A 27,533-nucleotide genomic window follows, 5' to 3' on the forward strand; every position below is an offset into this window, starting at 1 on the left:
GAATGGAAGGACCCAGAGGGTTCAGGAGCCCCACAAGGAGACCACCAAGACTGGCAGATCTGGGGGTGGGGTGCACAACTGTTGCATCAACCAAGGACAATGCATGCAATAAACCTAGACCCCATGTTTAGATCTAGCTAATGGACAGCTCACTCTCCATGGCTGTGGGGAAGGCGGTAACTACCTCTGACATGAACTCTGGTGCCCGTGATTTGATCACTTCCCCTTGGTAGAGGCCTGGCGGCACAAAGGAAAGGGAAGCAGCCTATCCGGATAAGACCTGATAGGCTGTGGTCATATGGTGGGGGAGGGGGTCCCCTTCTGTCAGAGGTCTAGGGGAGGGGACTAGGGTGAAAGAGGAAAGGAGGGTGGGAACTGGAAGATACAAGTGAGGGGATAACAATTGGGATGTAATCTGAATAAATTATAATAAATTAAAAATTAAAAAAACAACAACAGTTCAGTCATTTACCTCACAAAGAGAGGCAAGGAACTCCTGGGAAGAAAGGGCAGGATTTGGGGCCCCTCGTGAGGCTGTCTGGGTTGTGATGGCAGAGGCTGGAGTACCTGTCATGGCACCTGCTGTGCCAGCCAAGATGTTGCTGAACAGCTCCTCAGCTAATGAGGCCAGAGCTTGCCAGTCTGAGCGGGCTCTGCCACAGGCTGGGCAAGAGTTAAGGAGACCTGGACCCAGGCTGTTCCCTCACCTGGAGCCAAGGTGCACGTTACAATCACCCTAATACCCTGTGGATATAAGAGAGAGTGCATATCACCCATGCTTCGGACTACAGATGAGAGGCAGGAAGTAAACACTATTGCTAAATCTGACTGGCAGGCACCACACAGGCCCTCAAGTGTCAGCAAGTACCAATTACCATGAGTGGAGCTCTCTACCTGGCAGCGCAGGCGGGTCAGAACCAACCAGGCTGTTGCCAAGCCATTGCTGGCTCATCCTTACAATCTAGCCCTGGTTCCACGATGGTGGCAGTGCTGAGCGGCCCTTCTGGCAGGTTAATTGTGTCACTTGGCTCCCAGCCCGGCACATTCATGCCATTTGGAGTTCCAGCAGCAAGCTTCCATGGTCCTGGCTCCTGACGGGGTGTGCCACAAAGCAGCATGTGGGACCACTGCCAAGACCGCTCAGGCGGAGAACACTGGCCACAGAGCCTACGGTGAGCTGCCAGGACCGGTGTCCCTGGGGATGGATGGTGCCTCGCTGATGTACCTTCTTGGGGAGTTGACAGGCCAGCCTGGCCTGCGGTCTGCTCAGCAGAAGAGCAGCCTGAAGCAGGGGGATGAACCTGAAACAGTGTGCACACCGCTCCCTCACCCTCTCCCCTCACCCCTCAGCTGCCCCACCTAACAACAACAGGAATCTGAGAGTTGGCTCTTGGTAAAGTGCCTGCTGTGCAGACACGAGGCGCTATCTGAGCAGAATTCTCTTGTCGCAGGGCCGAGGAGTAGTTCCCTCACTGGAACGTGGCCTACATGCTCAAGACACCAGAACCTCTCCGTGGGCAGGGGACTGACTACTGAACCAATGACCACTGCTATGAAAGCAGTGATTGCCAGTTAAACCAAGCACTCCACAGTGTGGTGGCACATGCTTGTAATCCTAGCCCTGGAGTGGTGAGACAGGAGGCAGGAGACCTGTTCTTAAGTCTGGGACCAGCCTTTGTTCTGTGGAGAGCCTGTCTCAAACAAACAAAAAAACAAAACAAAAAAAACAGGACAGAGCCAGGCGTGGTGGCGCACGCCTTTAATCTCAGCACTCGGGAGGCAGAGGCTGTCGGATTGCTGTGAATTCGAGGCCAGCCTTGTCTACAATGAGAGTCCAGAACAGCTGAGGCTACCCAGAGAGACCCTGTCTCAAAAAAAAAAAAAAAAAGGACAAAACAAAATCAAGTATTAACTAATACATTAAAATATAAGAAATTCCTCTTAAAGAAAAGCATGTCTTTTTCTTAAAGAAAATATCTTAATCACTGTCTCTTGATTGGTGGACATATGTGCCAAAATTGCATTCTCACCACCACACTGTTGCCCACGGCTGCCATGAGTGTGGAGGGTGAGGTGTGTACTCCCCTCAGGAGGACTGACTCACACAGGGAGACGGAAGGTACCTCTGAACGCTGCCATGAGACTGGGTGCGGCGAGGGGAGCAGTGAGGGGGCACGGTCTCTGGGAGATGCTCCCAACTTTAAAGGTGCTTGTACATCACACCATGCGCAGGTGGCCGGCTTTGGTTGTGAGCCTATCTGCTCAGGCACAAGCAACAAGTTAGCAAGCAAGCAGATTCAACACAGCTCTGAAGAAACCAGACCACACTCTTCCTCCTGCCCTGCTCTTCTCTCCCCTCACCTCCCTGTCTTTTATTTTCTCAGACAAGTGACCTTCAGTTCTGTCTCCCCCTCCCCCCGATCCCCCAAGTGCTGGGAGACATGTGTATGGCCTGGGGACTAGCCCGTTTCATTCTGCTGTACCCTGAGCTCAGCATGACCCAGGTTCTGCTACCCAGGGCTGAGGAGGCCACCAGACAGAAGAGCTGGCACCAGCATCAGCAGGACCACCAGGGCAGAAAGGGAGTGCTCTCACAGAGCTGGAAATGCACAGCAGCAAACTGTGAGGACAAAGAGCCATTCCCCTGTGGTGGTTATGGGCATTTAGCTGACTGAGAGTGTCAGTGGCTGCGGCCAGATGTGCAGCTGGGAGTGCAGCCCAGAAGGCAGGAGTGGGGACAGAGCGCCGTGCTCAGCGGGGGACTCAGGCTAGACTCCATGGTCCTCTTCTGCCGTCCATCCTCTGAGGCCAAGCCTGAATCCATGTCTTCCCAGATTATTCACAGGGAAAGCCACAGAACAAAGCTAAACACCAGCAGACTATAACCCTGCTGAGTTCTGTGACAGTATTCAAGTGAACCAATTTCCTCTCGGTGACTTCCTTGTGGACAGTGGCAGGATCATCCACACACAAGGTCTAACGAATGCATACTTGTGTGAACGCACATGGACCAAACCAAGAGCAGCGTGAAGCTGTGATATGACAAGACAAAGTCCTCGGAGGCCAGCTGAGTGCCCAGCGACCGTCATCATCCCCACACCTGGGCAGGCTCAGACAGATGATGCCGGCACGCCTTTCCCAGAGATGCCCACCTCAGCATCCAAGCAGCAGGAGCACCAGCCTGTCTGGTCTCCCGTCCATGCAGCCCACCAGAGGAGGCAGACACACACACACACACACACACACACACACACACACCACACCCTGGCTCTAGCCCCTTCTGTCACTTTCCAGGCCTTAGAACCAGGATAGGGTCTCATCATGGCCTTCAGACCAGCAGTGCTCTGCCTGTGCCCACCCACTCCAGCCTGGCCAGCAGAGGCTCCTAGCCTGAGAAGCCTGCTGATTCACCCTGAACGCCAACTTCCTCACACAAGCACGACAAGAGCTCACGGTGTTGCCGAGTCGCTGTTGATAGTCACAGGGTTTTATGAAACAGAAAAGCAGCAGAGAGCAGGGAGGCTAAGCTCCTATATAATGCCACACTGTGATGCGTAACAATGCACACTCAGACACACCCACCACACACGCACTCAGACACACACACCACACACACTCAGACACACACACCACACACTCAGACACACACACCACACACACTCAGACACACACCACACACACTCAGACACACCCATCACACACACACTCAGACACACCCATCACACACACACTCAGACACACACACCACACACGCATTCATACATATACCACACACACACTCAGACACACACACCACACACAGACACACACACCACACACACTCAGACACACACCACACACACTCAGACACACACACCACACACACTCAGACACACACACCACACACACACTCAGACACACACACCACACACATTCAGACACACACACCACACACAGACACACACACCACACACACTCAGACACACACACCACACACATTCAGACACACACACCACACACAGACACACACACCACACACACTCAGACACACACACTACACACACTCAGACACACACCACACACACTCAGACACACACACCACACACACTCAGACACACACTACACACACTCAGACACACACCACACACACTCAGACACACACACCACACACACTCAGACACACACACCACACACAGACACACACACCACACACGCATTCATACATATATCACACATACACTCACACACACACACACCACACACACACTCAGACACACACACCACACACACTCAGACACACACACCACACACACTCAGACACACACACCACACACACTCAGACACACACACTACACACACTCAGACACACACACCACACACACTCAGACACACACTACACACACTCAGACACACACACCACACACACTCAGACACACACACCACACACACACTCAGACACACACACCACACACACTCAGACACACACACCACACACACACTCAGACACACACACCACACACACTCAGACACACAGACACACACACCACACATGCATTCATACATATATCACACATACACTCACACACACACACCACACACACTCAGACACACACCACACACACACACTCAGACACACACACCACACACACTCAGACACACACCACACACACACTCAGACACACACACCACACACACTCAGACACACACACTCAGACACCCACTACCCACACATTCAGAACACACACACCATCACACACACAGATGGACAAGAAGCCATTTGCAGACGAACATGTGGACACTTTAAAAGTTTGTCACTTTTGTTTTGTTTTGTTTGAGACAGGGTTTCTCTGTGTTATCTTGGCTGCTCTGGACTCGCTTTGTAGACCAGGCTGGCCTCGAACTCACAGCAATCTGCCTGCCTCTGCCTCCTCAAGTGTTGTCATTTTTAAAAGATTTGTTTTATTATTTTTAATGTCTGTGTCTGTGTGTGGGTTTGTACACATAAGTGCAGTACCGGAGGAGTCCAGAAGAGGGCACCAGATGCCCTGGACCAGAAGCTCCCGGTGTGGGGCGCTGGGAACCGGACTCAGGTCCCTTCCAAGGGCAGCCCATGTAAGTGCTGGGGTGTCGGGGTGACCTTCCTTCATGAAAGTGTGTCTCTGTATCGTCCATTGCTGATGGCAGTGTACGCTAGGGCCTCTGGAGACTCCACACGAGAGCCCTAACCCCGCACCCTGATGCAGAAACACTTTGGTTTTACTGAACATGGATCACGGTCTATGCCAGCGAGAACCATGGCTGCAGACTCAAGTCTACACTGCCAGCCGCTTTCTATGGCTCTGGCTGCTTTTCAGCTGGGATCATCTCCGACCTCTGCTGAAAACATAGCCACCCAAGACTGACCTAGACCAGGAAACGTCAGAGAAGCAACACTCCATGCCGCCTCTCCCCGCTTGCCTCGCCCTGGGCTCGGCCCCAACAGGGTGCTGAGGATTTGGCCAGGTGAGGCCAGTGTGAGCCGAAGTTCACAGGGACAGACAGCAGACCCAGTAAAGAAAGGGCTGTGGGAGAGCACCAGCCCTGGTTCCGCCGTCCTGGTTCCGCCGTCCAGGTTCTGCATGGAGGTGTTTGCAGCTGAGAGACATTCAACCTTACCAAGCCACCAAGGCCAGCTACATGGTCCCCCACACTGGGCTCACTTAGAATCCACGCCAAACTTTGGGTAAAAATTAATGCCTAGAGCGTGGAAGACAGCTGGGTGGGTAGGAGTACTTCCTGTGACAGCAGGAGGATCTAGGTGGGTAGGAGCACCTCCTGTGACAGCAGGAGGACCTACATTCAAACCCCAGCACCCACTTAGAAGCTGGGAGTGGCATGCATGCCTGTAATCTGAGCCGCGGGTAGGGCGGAGACAGGTGGCTCTTGGGAGCTAGGCAGGCAGCCTAGCCAGAAGCAAGAAGGACTCTCAGGAACCAACGTGGGAAGCAATCGACCTTACTTGGTGCCAACTTCTGGCCTTTGCATGCACACAGGTGCATAAAACATATGAACATAAGAACGCACGTGAGCGTGCACACACACACACACACACACACACACACACACACACACACACATCAGTGACTATGACGTCGATTACTTTAGGAGTCAGTGGAATTTAAGACCAGTGAGAAACACACGATCTCCGTAACAGAAAGCATTCACAATATTTTTGCACCTCCCGTCTGCTTTGGGCATTGGCGTAAGAATGACAGCCCATACTGCCTCTGCTTGAGTGGGTCAGTAGTCTCGCCACCAGCTACAGCAAACCACAAAAGGGCCAGGCGTTCCTGGCATTTTCCTCAAGGGTTTCGGTTTCTAACTATGCTGGTCGATCACGTTCTACAAAACAGATTGGGCCACGATGACTGTTGATGACCAAATCTGAAGTCTGGCTCAGCTGTGGCAATGCTTAGGATGGGGGCTCAAGGGGCATCTGCTGGAGTCCTGGGAGCCTCTGCACCCTGGGGCTCGCTCAACAGTGAGACTCGGTTCTGTTCTGAACTCAGAAGCCACACTTCTTCCCGCCTTTGAAGGCTCCCAGATGAAGGCATGGAGAGCTATCACGAGATGAGGCAAGCGTGCGCAGGTGGGAAGCTCAGACGCACTATACGGCCATCAAAGTGCAGAAATGAAAGGACCGAACAGCATTAGTGATTTCCGTCATAATGGCACCCCAGCCTTCTGCATGCCCCCAGAAACATCTCAGAGCTGCGCTGTGACAGGATGTCTAAATGAGGTCTCAGGGAAGATAATGGAGCTTTAATGATGGAAATAGTAAGAAAATTAAACCCCATCATGTTCCATTAAGCACACTCCCAGCTCCCGTTTCCACTAAATTATTTTATTATGGTTTTGCTTCTGCTTCGTGAAATAACCTTTCATGGTGACTTGACTTGCAAGCACAAATAAGGCCCATTTATATTCCAACACGAGCCCCTGTGAGATTAATAGGAAGAGATGGGCCATCTACGATCTCACCACTCTGCAGCTAGGGAGCCGGTATCTTGTCTAACATTTGTGTCTGTGAGAAGAGCACTGCACCATAGTTACAGGCTGAGCTTGCAGTCATGCCAGGCCTGCTGGAGAGGCCACCTTCAGCCAGGCAGCTGCTTCCACCCTGCCCTCTCTTCGTGCTGCTGTCCTGTGTCACCCATCACCTCCTCGGCCTTAGCCTTAGCCCTACTGCTCTCTGGCGGACGGATGTTGATCACACCTTCAGTGCTTTGTTGTGACTGACAGCTGCCAGACTGCCTCCACCCAGCAGGATGCTGCAGTGGAGCCGTCTAGATGCACATCCCCAGGGACAGCACGGAGGGATAGGACTGTGGTTCACTCCCTGCTCCGCAGCAAGCACAAGCACCTGCCAAGCAGGCAGGAAGGATTGTCTAGTGGAGGGAGAAGGGACCAGGCACAGATCCACACATTTCCCCTTATAATGTCATAACTCGGGGAGAGAATGACCCAGGGGAAGACCAGTTATTGACACAAGCATCTAGCAGATAAATATGAATTACTAACATGCATTAACAGACCAACAGCATTCATAAACCCAGAATCCCTTGATTCACCTCCATGAACCTAAGAGGAGTGAAGGAAAGCCAGGAACACAAGATGTGAGCAAGAGACTCGTGAAGACATAGCTTCTGGATGCTGAACCCTACACGGAGCAAGGCAGAACAGTGTTCCAGGACACACAGCTTATGAAGTTCACCCTAGAGCAAACAGTAGCTAAAACGCCACATGCTGCACAAACCTAGCCATATCTGGGGAAATGCCTCTGTAAGACTGGCTTATAGGCAAGTTGGTGGAGGCCTCTCTTAGTGATAGGTGTGGGAGGGCCCAGCCCACTGTGGGTGGTGCTGGTGGTCCTGGCTGTATAAGAAAGAAAGCAGGCTGAGGGCTGGAGAGATGGCTCAGAGGTTAAAGAGCACTGGCTGCTCTTCCAGAGGTCCTGAGTTCAATTCCCACACCCACATGGTGGCTCACAACTGTCTATAATGAGATCTGGTGCCCTCTACTGGCCTGAAGGCAGAGCACTGTAAACATAAATACATCTGAAAGAAAGCAAGCAGGCTGAGCAAATCCTGAGAAACAAACCAGTAAGTGGTGCTCCTCCCTGGCTTTTGCTTCTGTTCCTGCCTCCTGGTTCCTGCCTTGAGATCCTGTCCCAACTTCCCTCCATGAAGAAGTGTAACCAGAGAGTTATAGGGTGAAATGAAAGCCCTTTCCTCCCCAAGCTGCCTTCTGCTCAGTGTTTAACACAGCAACCGAAACAAAACTAAGATACACCAGTTGAAAGGAGATCTGGGAACACAATCCCATGATTCTCAGTAACATCACAACTGGAAAGATGCTCAGTGGCTGAAGCCGGAGGACTGCTGCTTGGTCTAGAGGCTACTGAAATGCTGGGTGCACACGGCGGCCCTGCCTATAATTCCAGCACTCGCTAGGAGGGCAGAGACAGGAGATTCCCTGGGACATGTGGCTGACCTGGACAAGCTCCATATCACCAAGCTCAGGGTTCAACTGAGAGAGCCCTGTCTCAACAACTAAGGTGGATGTGGATTCCTGAAACTAACCCTGGGCCACACACACAGGCACACAATGTCCCAACACATATGAACACACGCACGCACGCACACACATACACACACAAGAGATGATACAAAGAAAGGGATAAGCTATGTCCACTATTTAGGAGAGCTGAAACTCAAATGTCCACACTACCCCTAAGCGATGTAAGGATTCAGTACAATTCCTATCAAAGTCCTAGGAGAGGGGAAGATGGAGAGGGGAGAACAGGAAGGGGAAGAAGGGAAGTGGGAAAGGGGAAGAGAGAGGAGCATTATGTAGGCAAGAACAAGGGCCGGGCCTGGTGGCACACGCCTTTAATCCCAGCACTCGGGAGGCAGAGGCAGGTGGATCTCTATGAGTTCGAGGCCAGCCTGGTCTACAAAGTGAGTCCAGGACAGCCAGGGCTACACAGAGAAACACTGTCTCAAAAAAACAAAAAACCAACCAACCAACCAAACAGAAAAGAACCAGGGCCGCCATGAGAGCAGGTTTGTCCTCAGCACCCGCCAGGCCCAGGACCCTGGGACAGAGAGTCAAAGTTGAACAAGAGTCTGAAGACACCCTTTAAAGAAAGTGAGCAGCTGGGGAGCCCCTGCAGGCTGCAGCTGCACCACACAGAAGGTGGAGGTGCGCAGACCAGGTTAACCCAGCAAAGCTGGCTGGTCCCCAAAAACAAAAATAGAAGATGCAGGCTACTTAGCCAGATTCTGTCTCAAAATAAAAAGTGAACATTTTGCTGGAGATAGCTCAGCAGCAGGGTGCCTGCACGCATGACAGGCTGCTATAGGTTCAATCCCCAGCACAGGAGGAAAGAGAGGAAGTGGGTAATTGAGGCCACACTGAAGTGGGTCACTGGGGAAGAGTTATATCCCAGCCCCACTTCCTGCCCTCTCTCAGCTTCACGATCCACAGGTTGGACCCACACAGCAGCAGGACACAGCAGGGCACAGTAGGACACAGCAGGACGCAGCAGGACACAGCAGTAGGGCATAGCAGTAGGGCACAGCGGGGCACAGCGGCAGGATACAGCAGAACATGGCAGGGCATGGCAGGACACAGCAGGATACATGCCATCACCACGCCTTCTTTGCCTTGATAGACTGCTCCTTGAACCAGCAGACAAGGCAAGTTCTTCATCCTCTGCGCTGTCTCTAGATATCTTATCACAGCAACAAGAAAGGGCATGACTTTTAAGCCAAAACTTGCACTGGCCAGTTCCGTCTCATGTAAAACTCTGAAACCTCCCTCCATGTTTTCAGGACCTTCCTGGTTACCATGGACTCACAGGATTGTGCAGAGCAACCTTCTTATTTCAAGGTCATCTGACTTATAGCCCTGGTGCCATGTCCACCCTTGCTCCAGTGTCATAGCCTCAGCACCTGTAACACAGTCAAGGAAGCTAGGACATGGGCACGTTGGAGAAGGCCAATGCTATTCTTCCTTCTATGGCTACAAACTGTGAAATCCTTCCCTCCCCACCACAGGGGAGCGAGAACTCCCATAAAAAGGGCGCATGAGGGGACAGTAGGTGCATAGTAACCACTGGTTAGCTCACATGCTCCAAAATGCTCTCCCCACACAAAAGACTCTCAATAGAACTTTCTAAATGGCAAAGATCAATTCTCTGCTATATTCTTGCACAGCACTTGAGAAGTTATGAGGTTAAGTCCAGACTCTATGCTCGTCACAGCCTGGGCCACTACCATTCGCATTATTCCCACACAGGTATTTGCTGAGCACTTGCTACTGACACTTGGTAATCTAAGCGCAGGGACACAGTAGAATCCAGCAGGACACAGGTCCTGCTACAGGAAGGTGGTAATCCAGAAGGACTTTACGTAACCAACTCCACAAATAAAAAGCTGCCACTTGGCCAGTCCTTTAAGATGCACTGGGCTCCCTGAGCACCAGTGTCAGAGGCTGAGTCAGGAGAGGCACACGCGCGCGCACACACACATACATGTCACGATACAGAAATTCAGTCAAAACTGTCACATACAAACTGAAATGAAACTCTAGGCAAATGTTGAAGTAATCCATAGAAAACCAAGAAGAGAACAGAAACGAACAAAAAGGTCAAACAATCAATAAATGGGCAAGGAAACAATGGGCAGGCCCCAAGTACATCAATCATCAATCATCACACTAAGTATAAAAAAATCTAAAGTGACTGCTGAAAAGACAATTTCACACATTGACTACAAGCGAGAATGACCCAACTGCATGCTGCCTGCAAGAAACTCGTTTCCCCTATATAATGATACAGGAAGTTTGAACAACCACAGAAAGAGACGAAAACTGAAAAAAAAAAAAAAAAAGTACAGCATATTGTACATAACACATACTGGCATCAGGAGTAGCAGTCTGCATGGAAAAGAAAACTATACCAGGAGACACTGGGTAGGGACAAACTGAAGCTGGCATGAGCACATAAAGACTGAACTCCGGAGAACGTTGAGCTCTGTTTCCTTTCCCCTTGCCGTGAGAAAACATAAGCAACCCAAGAGGAGAGTATTGACTTCAGCTTATACTTCCAGGTCATAGTGCATCCCTGAGGGAAGTTGGGGCAGAAACTCAAGGCAGGAACCTGACAAGGAAGATGCTGCTGTAGGCTGGTCTTGGGCACTCCCACCCACTCACGCTCAGCTAGCTTTTGTGTGTAACCCAGGACCACCTGCCCGGGGGATGGTGCTGCCCACAGTGGGATGAGCTCGTTTACAGTGATTGGCAGGTGAAACAGTCCCCACAGACAGGCTGGTCTGATCAGGGCAACCCCTCAGCGGAGACTCCATTCTCAGGTGACTCTAGACTGTGCCAAGTTGACAGTGAAGTGACGAGGACACCTCAGAAGCCCTAAATATGTATGACCCAGGCAGCAACGTGGAGAAACCGCGAGACGCAAGGATGGAAACACAGTCTGGAGCCTCAGCGGCTGCCAGCATTCCTGTCTCCTTGGTCCGTGTCTGCTCTCACATTCATTCCAGGTTACAAAAACAGAGGCTCTACATCCTCAAGCAGCACAGGATGTGAAGGCAGACCACACACTATACGATGAACCAACCCTAAAAATCAAATGATGAAGTTGGATTATACATCTACATGGTAAGAAGGTGGAATTTTCCGGTTGGAAATGACCCAGTAGCCCAGAAACTAAGCCCAAGCTGGACGGGAGGTGCAGGAGGCTTCGTATGCTGTCATCTCGGCTTTGTGAGAAACCACAAACATTTCAAAACACAGAGTGTAACAACCAGTACATGACGTAAGAACTGTGTCCCAGCTTCATTTACAATCAGTTTTAAATCCTAGAGAAGTCACACATAAAATTCACCAAAACATTACAAATAAGCGCAGTTTGTAACAATCCATTAGACACGCAGCGAGTGGCTGTTTAATCCTGAGGTGCATGTCCAGAGAAGGGTTAGGATGGGAGGCAGACTTGGTCCTTCACCCTCATGGAGCAACTTTGCAATTTTAGGTGAGACAGAGAAGAAAATGTTCGATGCAAATAGCTGGCGGGGGGGGGGACAGAAAAACAAAAACAAAACAGGTCCAAGGTGTAAAGAGAACAGCCTGGCGCCAGTCTCTCCAGTCTCTAAGACTTCACTCTGTGAGAGCGTGGCCAGCAGAGACAGGCTAGGAGGAGAAAGGTACTGAGCAAATGTACCCTCTCAGGAGCCTTACTCTGTGCTGTGCTGAACTAGAAACACACGGCTGAAAGGTTCCCTGGAGACAGGACATGGCAGGAAGTACATCTCTATGGGGCTTGAAAATTCCTTTTGCCCTGGGTGTGTACCTGCCAGGCAAGCAATCTACCACTAAGTCACATCCCAGCCACACATTTGAGCATTTATGTCCAACTAAGAGACAAACAAACAGTGGGATGTATGGTACTTTTGGGATGCACCACACATGGGGGAACATGTGTGCAATAAACACAAACAGAAACAGAACAAAAGCCAAATTTGACAGGTTAATAAGCACAAAGGCACACCGAGCACTCAGGAAGTACCTGATGCCCAGGCACGTGGTGGTGACATCATGTGGCTTTCTGTAGCTACAAATACCTATGCTAAGATTAAAAATAAAACAAATAATCTACACTGACTTAAGGCCTCATGTTTCTGGCTCCAGCGGAGATCTTTGCAGATCTTGCTGAGTGCATAAACTCTGCCTTTGCTGCTCAGCGAGGAAAATAGGCCAAGAGCAGAGAAGGCAGAGCTGCAGAGCCACGAATGCCCCCAACTCATTAAACAATGTGGCTTTTGACTGCTGAGCTACCACTTAAGAGGCAGGCACTCTTGGGCTGGAGAGATGGCTCAGCAGTTAAGAGAACTGGCTGCTCTTCCAGAAGACCTGGGTTCAATTCCTAGCACCCGTATGGCAGGTCACAGCTGACTGTAACCTCAGTTCCAGGGGACCTGACACCCTTACTCAGCCGTATGTGCAGGCAAAACACCAATGCACATAAAATAAAAATGTAAAAAAGAGGCAGGTGCTCTGGTTCCCTCACTCTCTTGAATGTGGTGTGCTTAGGAATTCTGGGAAACAACTACATTTGATAGTCACTTCTGGAGAATTAATATTTGGTGCTTTTATACGAGGCTTACCCTCCGCAAGTCTGAACTAGCCCTGACTCAGCTAACTTGTTCTATGTATCAAAGGGCTGCAGATGCCCACGGTTACATCTGTACATGGCTGGGCACTGCCTCAGCACAGCAAGCACTTTAACATGTGTCTGAAACCAACCTGGTCAAGGCCCTGGGCATCCTCAGATGGTACAGAGTCAGGGCAGAAGCACATGCCAGGCCAGGCTTGACCCCATGTGTGAGGACGCCACGCTGAAGAGCAACTCCCTGTCTCCAACCCCTCAAGAGTAAACGCCAAGGCAGCAGCCACCAGTCCTGGGAAGCATGTGACACTGTGACCTTGTGCTCCCTGATTCTGCTCAACTAGCCTAGAGAGAATGGACAGCGAACGTTGCATTTTAACTCACGCCCACCACTTAGGACAAGCAGGAACGTTGGCGGGCTGCTGCCTGCCCGCTGCCTGGCTTCCCGCTGCTCTTAGCAAGTACCCAGGGCAAATCAGCCGACCAGCAGGAAGGCTTGGTTGGAAGGCCGGTGCTGAGGCAGGTCTGGTGCAGCGATGATGGGGCAGAGGTGGGCAGAGGGAGGCAGGTCGATATCCTCATCAAGGCCTTAGCCCCAAGGATCTAATTTCCTCCAACTAACTCCACATCGTAAAGATTCTACAGCCTCTCGGTGTCACCACTGAGGACAAAACTTTTGGGGATGTTCCAGATCCAAATTGTGGGCAATGGAAAAACAAGATTTTAAGGTGGAGATGGAAAAGGCCACCATGTATGTGTTTTCTGTAAATGACCAAAGGCATACGAAACTCTCTGCTTTTCCAGACTGTGTGTGATACAAGGATTTTATCTTATTTATGGATGTCTTCTCTTAAAGCAACTGGCTCGTCATAGGGGAATCAGGTTCCTAAGACTAGTCTACTTTGGCCCATTTATTCTCCTATGTGACACTACTGAGTAATGCACTCTGCTGCTGTTGTGACCAACCCGCTGGCCGCCCACCACTTACCGCAGACCGTGCCCCAGTCATAAAAGGCATTTTTCAAATGCAAGTCGATAATCTAAAGAACCAAGATTAGAACTGTGCAAATCCACCCTCAAACTTCGTTATGAAATCATTGTTGTGTGATGTGGGCGCACACGCCATACATAGCACACCTGTCCAGGTCAGAGAACATCTTCTGGGACTGTTTCCTCCTTCATCTCTGTTGTGAGACAAGGTCTCTTCTTGCTGTTTCTGATGCTAAGTGCAAACTCCAGGCTAGGTGCCCCAAGAGCCTCTGGGTGACTCTCCCGTCTCTGCCTCATCCTGCCAGGGAATCACAGACATAAGCCAGTGTCTCCGGCCTTTTCACTGGGGGCTCCAGGGACCAAGCTCATGTAGTCAGGATGGCCTAGTGACTGCTTTTGCCTGCTGGGCCATCTTGCACAGGGCAGCAGCATTACATTAGCAACAGGTGGAGTCCTGTATGTAGCCAATAGCGATGGGATGTACACAGCCCCATTCTGTGAGCTACAGAAGCCCTGCGTGGCACAAGCGGGTTTTAGAATGAGATAAACCTACCTGCCCCCAGGTACTCCTGGCATCCATTAGGAGGACCATGCTCCAAAGGCACGGTCGGGTACCTTCTGCAATGTTAACACAAACTTGCTTTCTGTGCTAGGAAGTTTCTGCCCGTCTGCAGGGGGCACTCTTGTCAAGAGCACATCACACAAGCATCTGGATTCCTAACATTCTAAACAGACAAACCCCAAGCAGCAATTCACAGGAAGTGGGGAAACCAGAGCTAAGAAATGCAGAGGTAACTGCCTAATGAGTGCGCAGGACTCAAAGAATTCCTTAAACATGGCGAGGCTGTGGCTGGGCCACCTGAACATCAGGGGATGAAATCCTTTGGGCGCCATAGAGGAACGCTTTTCTGAAGACAAGGCAGACTGCAGAAATACACTGTCTCGCTTCCACCGCAGTGCCAGGGAGCTGTTAGAACAGCGCGACCGCGGGGCCCAGGAACTGCTAATCACATTTTTATTGCTCACATTTGCCACTGAAATTGCTTTGCAACTGTTTGTTTTGAAACAGGCACATAAAATATCACAGCGGCAGTATTTTGGCACATATTGGAAAATCTGCCATGAATAAAGATTTTTCTTCCAATAAAATAGAGTTTGCCTATATCGCTCGGCATTAAAATGATTTATTGAAGTAGCCACAACATAAACCATAGAAGTAAAATGAGAGATTTGAGCTGCAGCAACGTTCAAAGGCTGCTGCATCCGAATTCACGTCTAAAGCACATTTTAATGCAACTTGTAATGCTTTGCAAACAGGCAAAGTAGGAAAAGAACTGCTTTCATCCTGTTCTTCCAGAACTTACACACTCAAAGCCAGGTGGGTGCTGGACACGCTCACCCGTCACACTCAAGAGCCTTAGAGATGAGGTCCAGAAGACAGGCTCAAAGGGACCCAGTCCAGCCTCACAGAGATGCAGGCTGGTCCTCCCTCACCACCCAGCATGGCTGCCTGGTGCTGACAAGGAAAGTTTGAGACTGCCTGAGCATTCCGCCCCTTAGAGCCCACGTAAAAAGCCAAGTCTGACTATACAGGCCTGAAACCGTGGGGCAGACACAGGAGAGAGACTGTGGTTTATGGCTGCCAGCGCAGCTCAAGACTCAGTGAGGCCCTGTCTCGGGGAGTAAGGCAGAGAGTAAGGAAGCAAGGACATCTCCGTCATCAGCACATACACCCAGGCACATGGGCAGTGCTCTGGCGTGGGCGGGCCCTGGCTGTGCAGCAGTGCCCACCAGCAGGGCCCCACCCCACCCTCGCCTTGGCGACGCCTGTGGACAGGGGACCTGCAGCTGAAGCTCAGGACCGAGACAGCCTGCTCTCTCTCTGTTGCTCTTGTCCTGGCTCTTCAGACAGACCTCAGAGACCAGCCACCCTCTGTGCTCCCTTCCCACAGACCCTGCGGCCAACCCCATAACAGAGCCCCACTAACAGAGACCTGCTGGCGGCCGTGTCTGACCCTCCAATGACTGAGGACCATGATGACTCCTTTCCAGCAGAGGCTGAGGACCTGAAGCTCTCCTAAGGAGTCCCAAACCGAGGGCGAGCGAGCTGTGTCTCTGTCACACATCCCTCCTGCAGCACAGACTGTTCTACTCAAGCCCAGGCTGCCGTACGCATGTGAAGGGTCTCTGTGAAACCAATATGGAGCATGTACAGCGGAAAGGTCTGCCCAAAGCCTTGGTAGCTACTGCTTCCCACGCGCCTGTGTCTTGTGTGAGGTTTGTGTGTGGTGTGATTCTATGGTATTCCTTGGCTCCGGATGGCTGAGATACCCTTTTGCCAGCAGTGTTTGGCAAGGAAAACATGCATTGTGGGAAAAAAGAACAAGTTACAAGGTGCAAAGTAGGCTTTAACTACATTAACCACAGCAGCTTTGGGCAGGGTAAAGTGGAGGGTCACCCAGAGGTCACTGTAGGCAGCTGTGCTGCGAACACAGGGCCTGCTGCTATCTTGCTGATGGCTAACAGCACTTGTGCTCACTAGCTTCTCCCTGGGCCTTGTGAGGATCCCACCATTGACAGAAGCTGCCACACATGCCACATAGGCCCTCAGACTCAGATGTCAAACCGCACTGAGGCATGTGCTGTTTCCTTGACTGCATGAACCGGCCAGTCCTAAAGTGCATCAGCATTTTATCAGACACTCAGGGAGAAAAATATCACTCTTCAACTTACTGAGGCATCTTTCCAACTTTGTGTACATGTAGACTTCTGCAATACCTCATTCTCAGGCATTTCCTCGAAGGGAGATAAAAGCGAGATAAATTGGCTACCGTCTGATGCCGGGATCACCTGACTGAAGGCAACTGTGAAGGATCACAGGTTGGGACAGTTGGTGTCATTTCGGAAGCATTAGGTACAAAGGGGTGCTTCATGGAGCACGGAGCGCTGGCGACTGGAGCCCTGAGAGGGTGGGGTGTGGCCACAGGCACTGCTACAGACATGGCTGATTAAAGGGTGCGCCTATGAGGAAGATGCAGCTACCTAAGGACAGACAGAAGCACAGCAGGAACTGATGAGCATCCTGATGAGGTACAGACCCGACTGCATCCACACATGCCCCAGGTCTTTCCAAGTTCCGAGTCCATCGATGGATTTACACCCTCTGTCACACCCCTGTGACCCATCTCTGGAAACACTTGACAGAGCTCAGAGGTGGCCTCACCAACCTCAGCCCAAGCAGGTTGACAACCAACATTAGATCACATGGGGCAGATCTTAAAGTCCTGCTCACCTCCTTCTGACGCCGCCTCTAGACCCTTCTAGCATTCTGGGCAATTCCTCCAACCTTGTACATCACACTCGCCACACAGATCTGACATCACACTAACCACACAGATCTGACATCACACTAACCACACAGATCTGACATCACACTCGCCACACAGATCTGACATCACACTAACCACACAGATCTGACATCACACTCGCCACACAGATCTGACATCACACTAACCACACAGATCTGACATCACACTAGCCACACAGATCTGGCATCACACTCGCCACACAGATCTGGCATCACACCAACCACACAGATCTGACATCACACTAACCACACAGATCTGACATCACACTAACCACACAGATCTGACATCACACTAACCACACAGATCTGGCATCACACCAACCACACAGATCTGACATCACACCAACCACACAGATCTGACATCACACCAACCACACAGATCTGACATCACACCAACCACACAGATCTGACATCACACCAACCACACAGATCTGACATCACACCAACCACACAGATCTGACATCACACCAACCACACAGATCTGACATCACACCAACCACACAGATCTGACATCACACCAACCACACAGATCTGACATCACACCAACCACACAGATCTGACATCACACCAACCACACAGATCTGACATCACACCAGCCACACAGATCTGACATCACACCAACCACACAGATCTGACATCAACAGATCTGACATCACACCAACCACACAGATCTGGCATCACACCAACCACACAGATCTGACATCACACCAACCACACAGATCTGACATCACACCAACCACACAGATCTGACATCACACCAACCACACAGATCTGACATCACACCAACCACAGAGATCTGGCATCACACTCGCCACACAGATCTGACATCACACTAACCACACAGATCTGACATCACACTAACCACACAGATCTGACATCACATTTACCATGCAGATCTGACATCACACTCACCGTGCAGCTCTGGTATCACACTCCCCTTCAGATCTGACATCTGCCTCCCGCGGCTGTGCTTGATAACATGCCTATCCCCACCTGTACTCACGCCCAGTGCAAATGCTCGTAATGTATGTGAGTGACAGTACTAGGACATTGCAGCGTCTCTATCCCTCCCTCCCACTGCGTGGCACCACAAAGCCCTTTGCATTCCCACCCTCTGTCCTGTGGGCCCCACGCATTCCCACCCTCTGTCCTGTGGGCCCCGTGCATTCCCGCCCTCTGTCCTGTGGGCCCCGTGCATTCCCACCCTCTGTCCTGTGGGCCCCGTGCATTCCCACCCTCTGTCCTGTGGGCCCCACGCATTCCCGCCCTCTGTCCTGTGGGCCCCACGCATTCCCGCCCTCTGTCCTGTGGGCCCCACGCATTCCCGCCCTCTGTCCTGTGGGCCCCGTGCATTCCCGCCCTCTGTCCTGTGGGCCACAGCGAGGCCCTCCACAGGCCTTAGGCTTCAAAACAGTAAGACGCGGTCATCAGCTCCTTGTACACAACCCAGAGTGTAGCGTTAGCATCACAGCAGGCGGCTTCAAGGAATCCCAACCAGCACCCTGACCGGTGCGTGAGTCTGAGGCGCGCTTGGCTTGCCTCCCAAGCAGGCACACACACGGTGCACACACATTTGCAGGCATATCTGAAATGAGTGCAGAAAGCTCCCTCCCTCACCGCGCCTTGCCATCACTAAGCTATGCAGGTTGGGCTGCTGGTAAAAAGGAAACTTTTCCTGGCTGGTGACACTCCCTGTATTTTAAGCTGTAACCCATTTTCAGCCCAATTCTCAGATCGCCAGAGTCTAAGTGGGGCTTTTCGCAGGCAAAGGAAGCCAGTGTCGGGCTCCACTTCACTCTCCTCACTCAGGAACCACAGAGTGAAGATTTGGTTTGGTAGGTAGTGTTCATTTAAGACACTCGACCTTTGTTGGGGAAAGGAAGCTAAGCTGTCTGAGTTCTGAGGAAGACGTCTGTATGATGGCTGATCTGGAGCCTAGTGATGGTCATGCGGAACTGAAGACAGTTACACACAAGTGCAACAGGAAGGAAGGAGGGAGGGAGGGAGGAGAGGAGAGGAGAGGAGAGAAGAGGAGAGAGGAGAAAGAGGAAGAATAGAAACCATATACTGCTTAATTCAACAGAACAAATGCCAACTACTTTCAAAGGGCAGCTCTCAAGACTCCAGCTTTGTGCGTTTCCAGGGCGCCGTCCCTGTGCAGGTCTGAGAGCAGAGGCCCGAGGAGGCCAAGACCAAAGCAAAGGCCACACAGTCTGTGGGAACAGAGTCTGGGCTAGAGAGACAACCATACACTTCACCCCAAAAACTTTAAACTTGGAATGGTCACTTGAATTATAAATGACAGACTTACAATCTTACCAGAATTACTTCAAAAATGAGCGGGACCAGTTTGCTCTCCTGCACAAGCCTGGAAGGGAAGAAAGGGGGGTTGAGTGAGCACAGGCGCAGGGGTGTGTGTATGACCACCACCCTACAGGCTGGAACGAAGCCCTGTCTAGCTGCTCAAACAATGATGGAGAAAAGTCTAACTGAATGAACGGTCACTTTAATGCCCTGAGCCTCAGCAATTCAACATGAGAAACACAGGCTACCTCTGGGTGATCAGCTCAGCCTTATTGATATTTTAATGCAAAAATTAATTAAGATTCACAATTATTATAAAGACACCAAGCAAGGTGCTGCTGGGTGAAATAACCCACTCACCGCACACGAGAGCGCCGGCGTGTGATCTGTCACTTTTTATCCCTGCTCGTTAGCTCTCTTCCCAGCGTAAAGAAATTAATGCACAATGAATTTTAATGGCCTTTAATTTTTAAAAAATTGGACACCAATCACCCAGTCCACTGTAGGCACTTTCTATCATCAAATCTGGTTATAAATTATCATCAGTTATAACTGAATAATTATTTCATGAAATTTCAGAGAAAATTGCCTTGATTCATCCAAGTCAGTAGTTTTTATTAGGCTTGATAATAAGGGGTCTGGGGCGCAGCCCAGTGGTGGACGCTTCACCCCAGTGCTACAAAAAGTAACTTTAAGAAAAAAACAAAGCAGTGACAGGCCAGACACAAGCACTGGACACTCGGTCTCCATAGCAACCATAGCAGAGTGGCAGTGATTTGAAAGCAGCTGTGAGCAGTGCTGGAGGAGACAGGCATGGCTCTGTGCAGCCAAACTTGTTCTCCAGGTGGGCCACGGGCTGCAGCTCTGTGTTGATTAACAAGGATCACATCTGGCTGCTGGAGAGATGGCTCAGTGGTCAAATGCACACGCTACTCTTCCAGAGGATCCACGTTCGGTCCCCAGCACCCACACGGGGCAGCTCACAACTGTCATTAACTCCAACTACCAGCCCTATCTTCTGGCTTCTACAGGCGTCTCTGTGCAAACACACACACACACTCATGCACACTCATGCATACCCACACCCATACACACACACAATTTTTTAAAATATTAAAAATAAATCTCAAGAAGCATGTTCTTCTTTAGTGTCTTATTGGAGTCAACTCTTGGATAAGACGAGCAAGCTGCCTCTCTGCTGATAGGCACTGTGTGTCCCGTGCCAGACACCAGGCGGGCAGAGGCAGAGCTGTAGCATCTGGCCCTCAGGAGCTGGTCTGTCTGTGATAACACACAGGGAGAACAAATGTCTGAGAAACTAACAGGAGGGCCTCGCAGTGCTCGCAGATACGTGCTAAGGGCGGGGAGGCAGACTTCCCCGGCTGAAACACAGAAAGGCCAACATGGGTGTCTGCAAAAGTGACTATGACCACATTCCTCATGAAGTGTCTGTGACCCTGAGGCACGTCACAGCCTGGGTTCCCTTCCAAGAACAGGAGCACAGAAGCGTGGTCTAGGCATGTGATCGCATGCCAGTCAGCAAAGGGGAGGACGGAAACTGTCACGGGTGACGGTGGCGCACTGGCTATAATTCTAAATAAAATAAAGCAGGCACAGACACACGCTGCAGGAGGCTGGATATAGTGGCACACATACAGAAGCCCAGCTCTTGGGAGGCTGAAGCAGGTCCATGAGTTCAAGGCCAGCCTCATCCACACAGTGACTTCAAGGCCAGCCTGAGCCGTATTCAATAAAGACAAGAAAATGCGGGGAGATCTCACTTATACATGGGATGCACAAGTCAAACTCAAGGAAGCAGAGAGCAGGGGCCAGGCCAACCAGCTACCTTCTGCCCGGATGTGAGGTCAACATCACCTTGTGCTGGAAGCCTGGAGAGAAGAACAAATAAAGGGGCCTAGTAACTCCTACACTCATCGTCAGGGTCCTGACAGGAGGCCTGGGTTTAAATAGGTGACAAAGCGGCACACAGCACTGGAGGTGCACACAGTCCTGGTCAGGGTGTGGTCCTACCCATCACCACTGTCGAGGATCCGTCTCTCCTGCAAGGTGGTCCAGCAAGTAGCCGAATCGTGTGTGATCTCTTGCTGGAGGCAGGTTCAAGTCTGCCCTCTGGCTGGAGTCAGGGCGCATCCTTCCCCAGCATGAGATCCCTTGGAAAGTCTCACACCTGCGCCCCACTGTCCCCAAAGTATGGCAGCACAAATGTCTCCCTAGAAATATCTTTCCAAAGCTACTCCACAGCCCTGGCTATGTGGTACCCTCCATCTGCAAAGCCAGTAAGGGGTGCATCCCTGTGTGTCCTGTCCTTTGCTTTAAATCTCACTCACACCCTGACCTTGAACTCTAGACCAGATTTGCAGGGCCAGTATAGTGGGGCCTTCTCTACATTTTAAGGTCATTTAATTTGGGGTCATAATTATATCTGCAATAGCCCTATACAATAGCATTAAATTACTGTGGGAATGAGTAAGTGGGCAAGGGGGGCATCTTCCAGGGACTGGGAATTCAGGCCTGGCCTGGAATGCTGTAGCTCTCAGACCTTGCCTTGAACACCTCAGCTCTTCCACGCCTCTGTCTCCTACCAAAAGAACAATTCTAAGGTCTTCCACCCTCTGGAGAAGTCTGCTTCTAGTCCATCTTCTTGCACACTGAGGTGGAGGCACGCACACCGAGGTGGAGGCACGCACACTGAAGTGGAGGTGCACACGCCGAGGTGAAAGTGTGTGTGCCTCTACCGCGGCATGCACGCACCTCCATGGAGGCACACACACTGAGGTAGAAGTGCTCAGCCAGCTGGAGGGACACTTAATCAACACTCCAACAACACAGGTTAGGAGTTTTATATTTTCTATTTATTCTGACTGAAGTAGACTATAAACAAAGCTTTTTCACTTATGTAATTTACCAGTCTAGTGGGCTAGTGACAGTCATTTTAAATTAAAAGTCCCTATCGTCAAGCTGCATTTCAAATTACTTCAGTGAGTCGGCTTCAAAAAGAAATGGCTTCATAATGTTTAGTTACAGGATGGTATGTCATCTACCCCCAGAGCAACACTTGTGGCATTTCTCCTTCAAATTTACCTATAGAGGATTGCAGGGCTCTCATCAAGAAGTTGTGTGTGTGTGTGTGTGTGTGTGTGTGTGTGTGTGTGTGTGTGTGTGTGTGTGTGTGTGTGTGTGTGTGTGTGTGTGATATCAGGGTTGAGGTTTCTATAGTTTTAAGACACCTATTCATCTTGCAAAGATCCAAAGAATTCTGGCTGAGCAGGACACTTCATCCCTGAGGACGTCCACACACCAGTGGACATAAACACACAAACATCACTTAGTCCAGCTGTAGGCCTGACTGCTCCACCCTCAGAGAAAGCCTTAGACTAAGCTACAGTGTCAGTCAACAGTGGAACACACTTTCCACATGGAAAAACAGTCACGGAAAGGGTAACAACTTTCACAAGTGAGTGTCTGGTCAGGTTAAAATAAGTGTCTTCCAATAGGAAGGACACTTGAGGTGACACGGGAACTGTTACATTAACAGCCCAGTAGTGCTGCTGACACCTCACAGCTCTGGATGATGCACATCTGCTGAGTGAGCCGAGGCCACAGCTGGTCCTCTCACAGCACACGCTGAAGCGGACAGGGAAGCTTCGGCCATGGCGGCCTCTGCACAGTGGGCACTGCTCTCATTTACGCACCCATAATGAGCCTTAGGCAGCAGATGCCAGGGAACACCTCAGCGGGCTCTCCATACGCATTCCCACATAGGCCGAGGGCCAAGGGCCGAGGGCTGTGGCTCATGGCTCACACACCTTGCTCTGTGCATGTCTCTGATGGGTCTCCGTTTCACTCTCTGCAACAGGGACTGCACCCCAGGAAACTATGGGCAGGTCGTCCATGCCCCAGGGTGAGAATGCACTGGACAGAAGTTGCATCAGCAAGATTAAGGATCAGCAGGGCCAGCCTAGGCAGTGGCACTTGCCTGCGGTCCCAGCACTCGGGAGGCAGAGGCAGATGGATCTCTGTGAGTTCGAGGCCAGCCTGTTCTACAAAGCGATTCCAGGACAGCCAGGGCTACACAGAGGCAAGTCTCCAACTTGTACATACTGCCATAATTTCCCCACACCTCCAGATACAAACCCCAAAATAATGAATAAGTAACTTTACCTGAGATTATGAATGTTTGGGAGAATTGGTTTTGGTTTTGGTTTTTTTGAAAGAGTTCCTGGACTTGCTCTGCAGACTTGGCTGGCCTCGAACTCAGAGATCTACTTGCCTCTGCTTCCCAAGTGCTGGGATTACAGATGTGCGCCACCACACCCAGCTACATTTTCAGTTTAACAAACTGAATTTTTAATTCAGTTTTTAAATTTCCCACCCCTCTTTTTCCTCTTTCTTTCTTTCTTTTTCTTTTCTTTCTTTCTTTGTTGTTGTTGTTGTTTAGTTTACTTCATGAAATGTAGGGGTTAGAGGTTTGAAATCCACTTGCACTATGGTCAGGTGAACGTTTCTGCTTTTTCTCGCTGCCATTCGTTCAACAAACATGGACAGAGTGCCTACCATGTACTGTGCACAAGGGTGAGTGAGAGATGTGTACGGTGTACTGTGTGTACTGTGCTATGGCACATAGATCCAGTCAGGGATCGATGGAAGCCACAAAGAAATTCTTCTATTCACAGGACAGAGCGCACAGCTTGGCGAACAGCCAGCAGTGATGGCTACGGTCGGAGGCACTGTGAGTCCTTTGCTCTTCAGAGAAGAAATTGAGGTGCAAACAGGTACATTAAACAGCAAACGGTCAGACTGAGGTCCAAACCCCAGCATTGTAGGTCAGCACCCATATCCACTGAGACAGGAATTGCAGGAGGAAGGACCAGAGGCCACTCACGGGGTGCAGGGAGCAGTGGGAGGGGAGGAGGGCAGGTTGCATCAGGGTGACTGGGGTGAAGAAACAACACAGCACAAAAGCAAAAGGCAGCTCAGAGAGAGGTGAAGGATGCAGGAGGCTTGGAGGTCTTGTGCTCACAGACAGGCAGACAGCGAACCTGAATGCTAAACACAGGCTGTTCCTTCATGAAAGGGTGTTGAGACACACATTCGTGGAGCCGAGACGTCTCAGCGGTTCAAAGCCCGCACTGCCAGGTTCCGTTCCCAGCACCTACCGCAGTTGGCTCACAATGGCTTGGAACTCCAGCTCCAGAAGCTCAGGTGGCCTCTTCTGTGCTCAGTGCGCTCACCTGGTGAATGTAAATTCACGTAGCATATGCCCGCGCATGTGCACCATGCACACATGCACACATGCACACATATGCACATGTAAGAGACATTTTTAAATTTAATTTTTGTGTTTAAAACACAAGTTCACTCACTGAGCTGAGGAGGCCAGGCTGGTCCCAAGACACTTGTTAGCCTGAGGAGCTTGCCCTTCGCTTTGCCTCAGGGTGGACAAGGACAACCAGTGCCCAAGCTCCTTACCAGCAGCCTGCGTTTGTATGGCCCATGAGCTGAGAGCTGTTGTTGGGCTTTTTAAAGGACGGAAGGAAATCAAAATTTCAAAATCATGTATTTTTAATATATGAAAATATATGAAACTCAAATTTCAGTTACGGTATATAAGCACGTCAGTGAAACTCAGCCTCCTGTTCAGGGAGTTCCATCCTATAGATCTGAGGGGTGGGACGGACAAAGCCTGAGGTGGCACAGTCACCCTGCCGCCGAGGCTTGTGGGGCAGGAGGATTGGGAAAATGCTGTTATTCACAGCTCCACACTGATGATTTGGGCTATGGTGAGAATGGCAGGAAAAGAAAAAGGACTCGGGAGCCAGATGCTCCTTCAGCAGACTAGGAGTGCGCTCAGGAGGGCTAAAACCAGGGCTGGGACACAGCTCAGTGGACGCACATGTCGAACACGTGCAGGGTCCAGTGTATGATCACCAACACTACAAAGAAGAAAGTGCTAAAATCAAAGCAAGGAACCACTGGAAGGGGCAGGCAGAGAGGCACTAATGGCCCCATGCTGGCCACCACCAGGGCATAGCAGCAGTGAGCCCGTCACTCCCCGGTGCTCCTATGGCTGGATACCCAGAGACCACGAGGGCCTCTCCCTCAGTCTCGCAGAGGAAGCCAACACTGAGCCTGTAACAGCTAATCTGCTTCCCGGTTCACAAGTGCTGACACTGTGTGAAGGGGAGGAGCCTGAGCAAGCGATGAATGAGTTCCATTTGGAGCGGACTGGGGTGGGGTGGGGCTGATTTGGGGGGGCTAACTTGGGGAGCTGGATGACACGTGGACAGGAAGCATACTAGCAGAAGAAAGAGGGACAGTGGGGGCAGACCAGCAAGATCCTGGGGACCCCACACTCTGCATGTCCCAGTCACCGTTGGATTCCAATCAGTCCCACTGCTACCAATGATGCTGGCATTGCACTGGGTAATTTCATACCTGGGGAGCAGTAACTGTCTACAACAAACTGTTTTCAAAGCTCAGACGATTGAACCTATGGCCAGGCAAGCACTCGACCCACCGAGCTACGCCGCAGGTGAGTTCCTTGTAAATCACACAATGACTAAGTCATCCACTTCTGGCCCAGGGTACCTACTCCATGTTATGTGTCCTTGAACTCACATCTCTGTGGACTGAGACCAGCCTGGTCCTGCAGCAAGGGCGGCATGGGTCTGTTCTAACGTGCGCCCCCTGCCTTCTCGTGGTGTCCTTCTCGGCTCCAATTCTTTCTCCACTGAAATCTAAATCTTATGTGTGTACCCTAAAGGTAAACTTGGAGCCACACATCCCTTAATTACTCCTGCATGTGTGTGAGTGTGTCTGTGTGCTGTGTGTACATGGGTGCAGTGTGCATATGTGTAAATGTGTGTATGCAGTCTGTGTGTGTGTGTGCACACACGTGTGCACACGCATGTCTGAGTGTACACGTGTGCAGCCTGTGTGTGTGAATGTGTGTATGCAGTCTGTGTGTGTGTGTGCACACGTGTGCACACGCATGTCTGAGTGTACACGTGTGCAGCCTGTGTGTGTGAATGTGTGTATGCAGTCTGTGTGTGTGTGTGCACACGTGTGCACACGCATGTCTGAGTGTACACGTGTGCAGCCTGTGTGTGTGAATGTGTGTATGCAGTCTGTGTGTGCATGTGTCTTTACTGTCATGTGTATGGGTATGTGCAGTCTGTGTGTATGTGTCTGTGTGTGTACACATGTGTATTGTGTGGTTATATGTGTGTGAGTGTGTGTATGAAGTCTATGTGTGCATGTGTATGTGTCTGTGTACGTACACATGTGCATGTGTAACTATATGTGTGTTCAGTGTGTGTGTAAGTGTGTGATGCACACTTGCAGCTCCCATGTGTGCTTGCAGTCAGATGACAACATCTGGGAGATTGCTCTCACTTCCGTCCTCCACCCATGTCTGACATGATCCATCTGGCAGGACCTTAGGTGAGCTGACTCTACTTGCAAGCCGGGCCTGTCCCTGGGAGTAGATGCTTCATGAGCCTGCAAGGTTCTTCCTGCAGTGTGGTGGGCTGAGCTCAGACGTGACAAAGTTAACGAAAATCAAACATCTTTGTGCTTCCTTTTGTGTAAGGAACTTCAAAATAATTGTTTTGTATACTCAAGACAAAGCTGAATTTGTTAAGCAGT

General features: G+C 50.8%; 1 protein-coding gene across 1 annotated transcript in view; it reads right to left on the minus strand.

Moving 5' to 3' along the window:
* Ulk4 (unc-51 like kinase 4) overlaps positions 1–27,533 on the minus strand; it is a 280,600-nt gene that overhangs the window by 150,255 nt on the left and 102,812 nt on the right. Inside the window, exon 30 of the mRNA XM_051140405.1 lies at positions 19,881–19,929. Coding sequence (XP_050996362.1) covers positions 19,881–19,929 — 49 coding nt within the window. The remainder of the gene's footprint in view (positions 1–19,880; positions 19,930–27,533) is intronic.

Source organism: Acomys russatus, chromosome 32 (genome assembly GCF_903995435.1).
Source record: "Acomys russatus chromosome 32, mAcoRus1.1, whole genome shotgun sequence".
Lineage (NCBI taxonomy): Eukaryota > Metazoa > Chordata > Mammalia > Rodentia > Muridae > Acomys > Acomys russatus.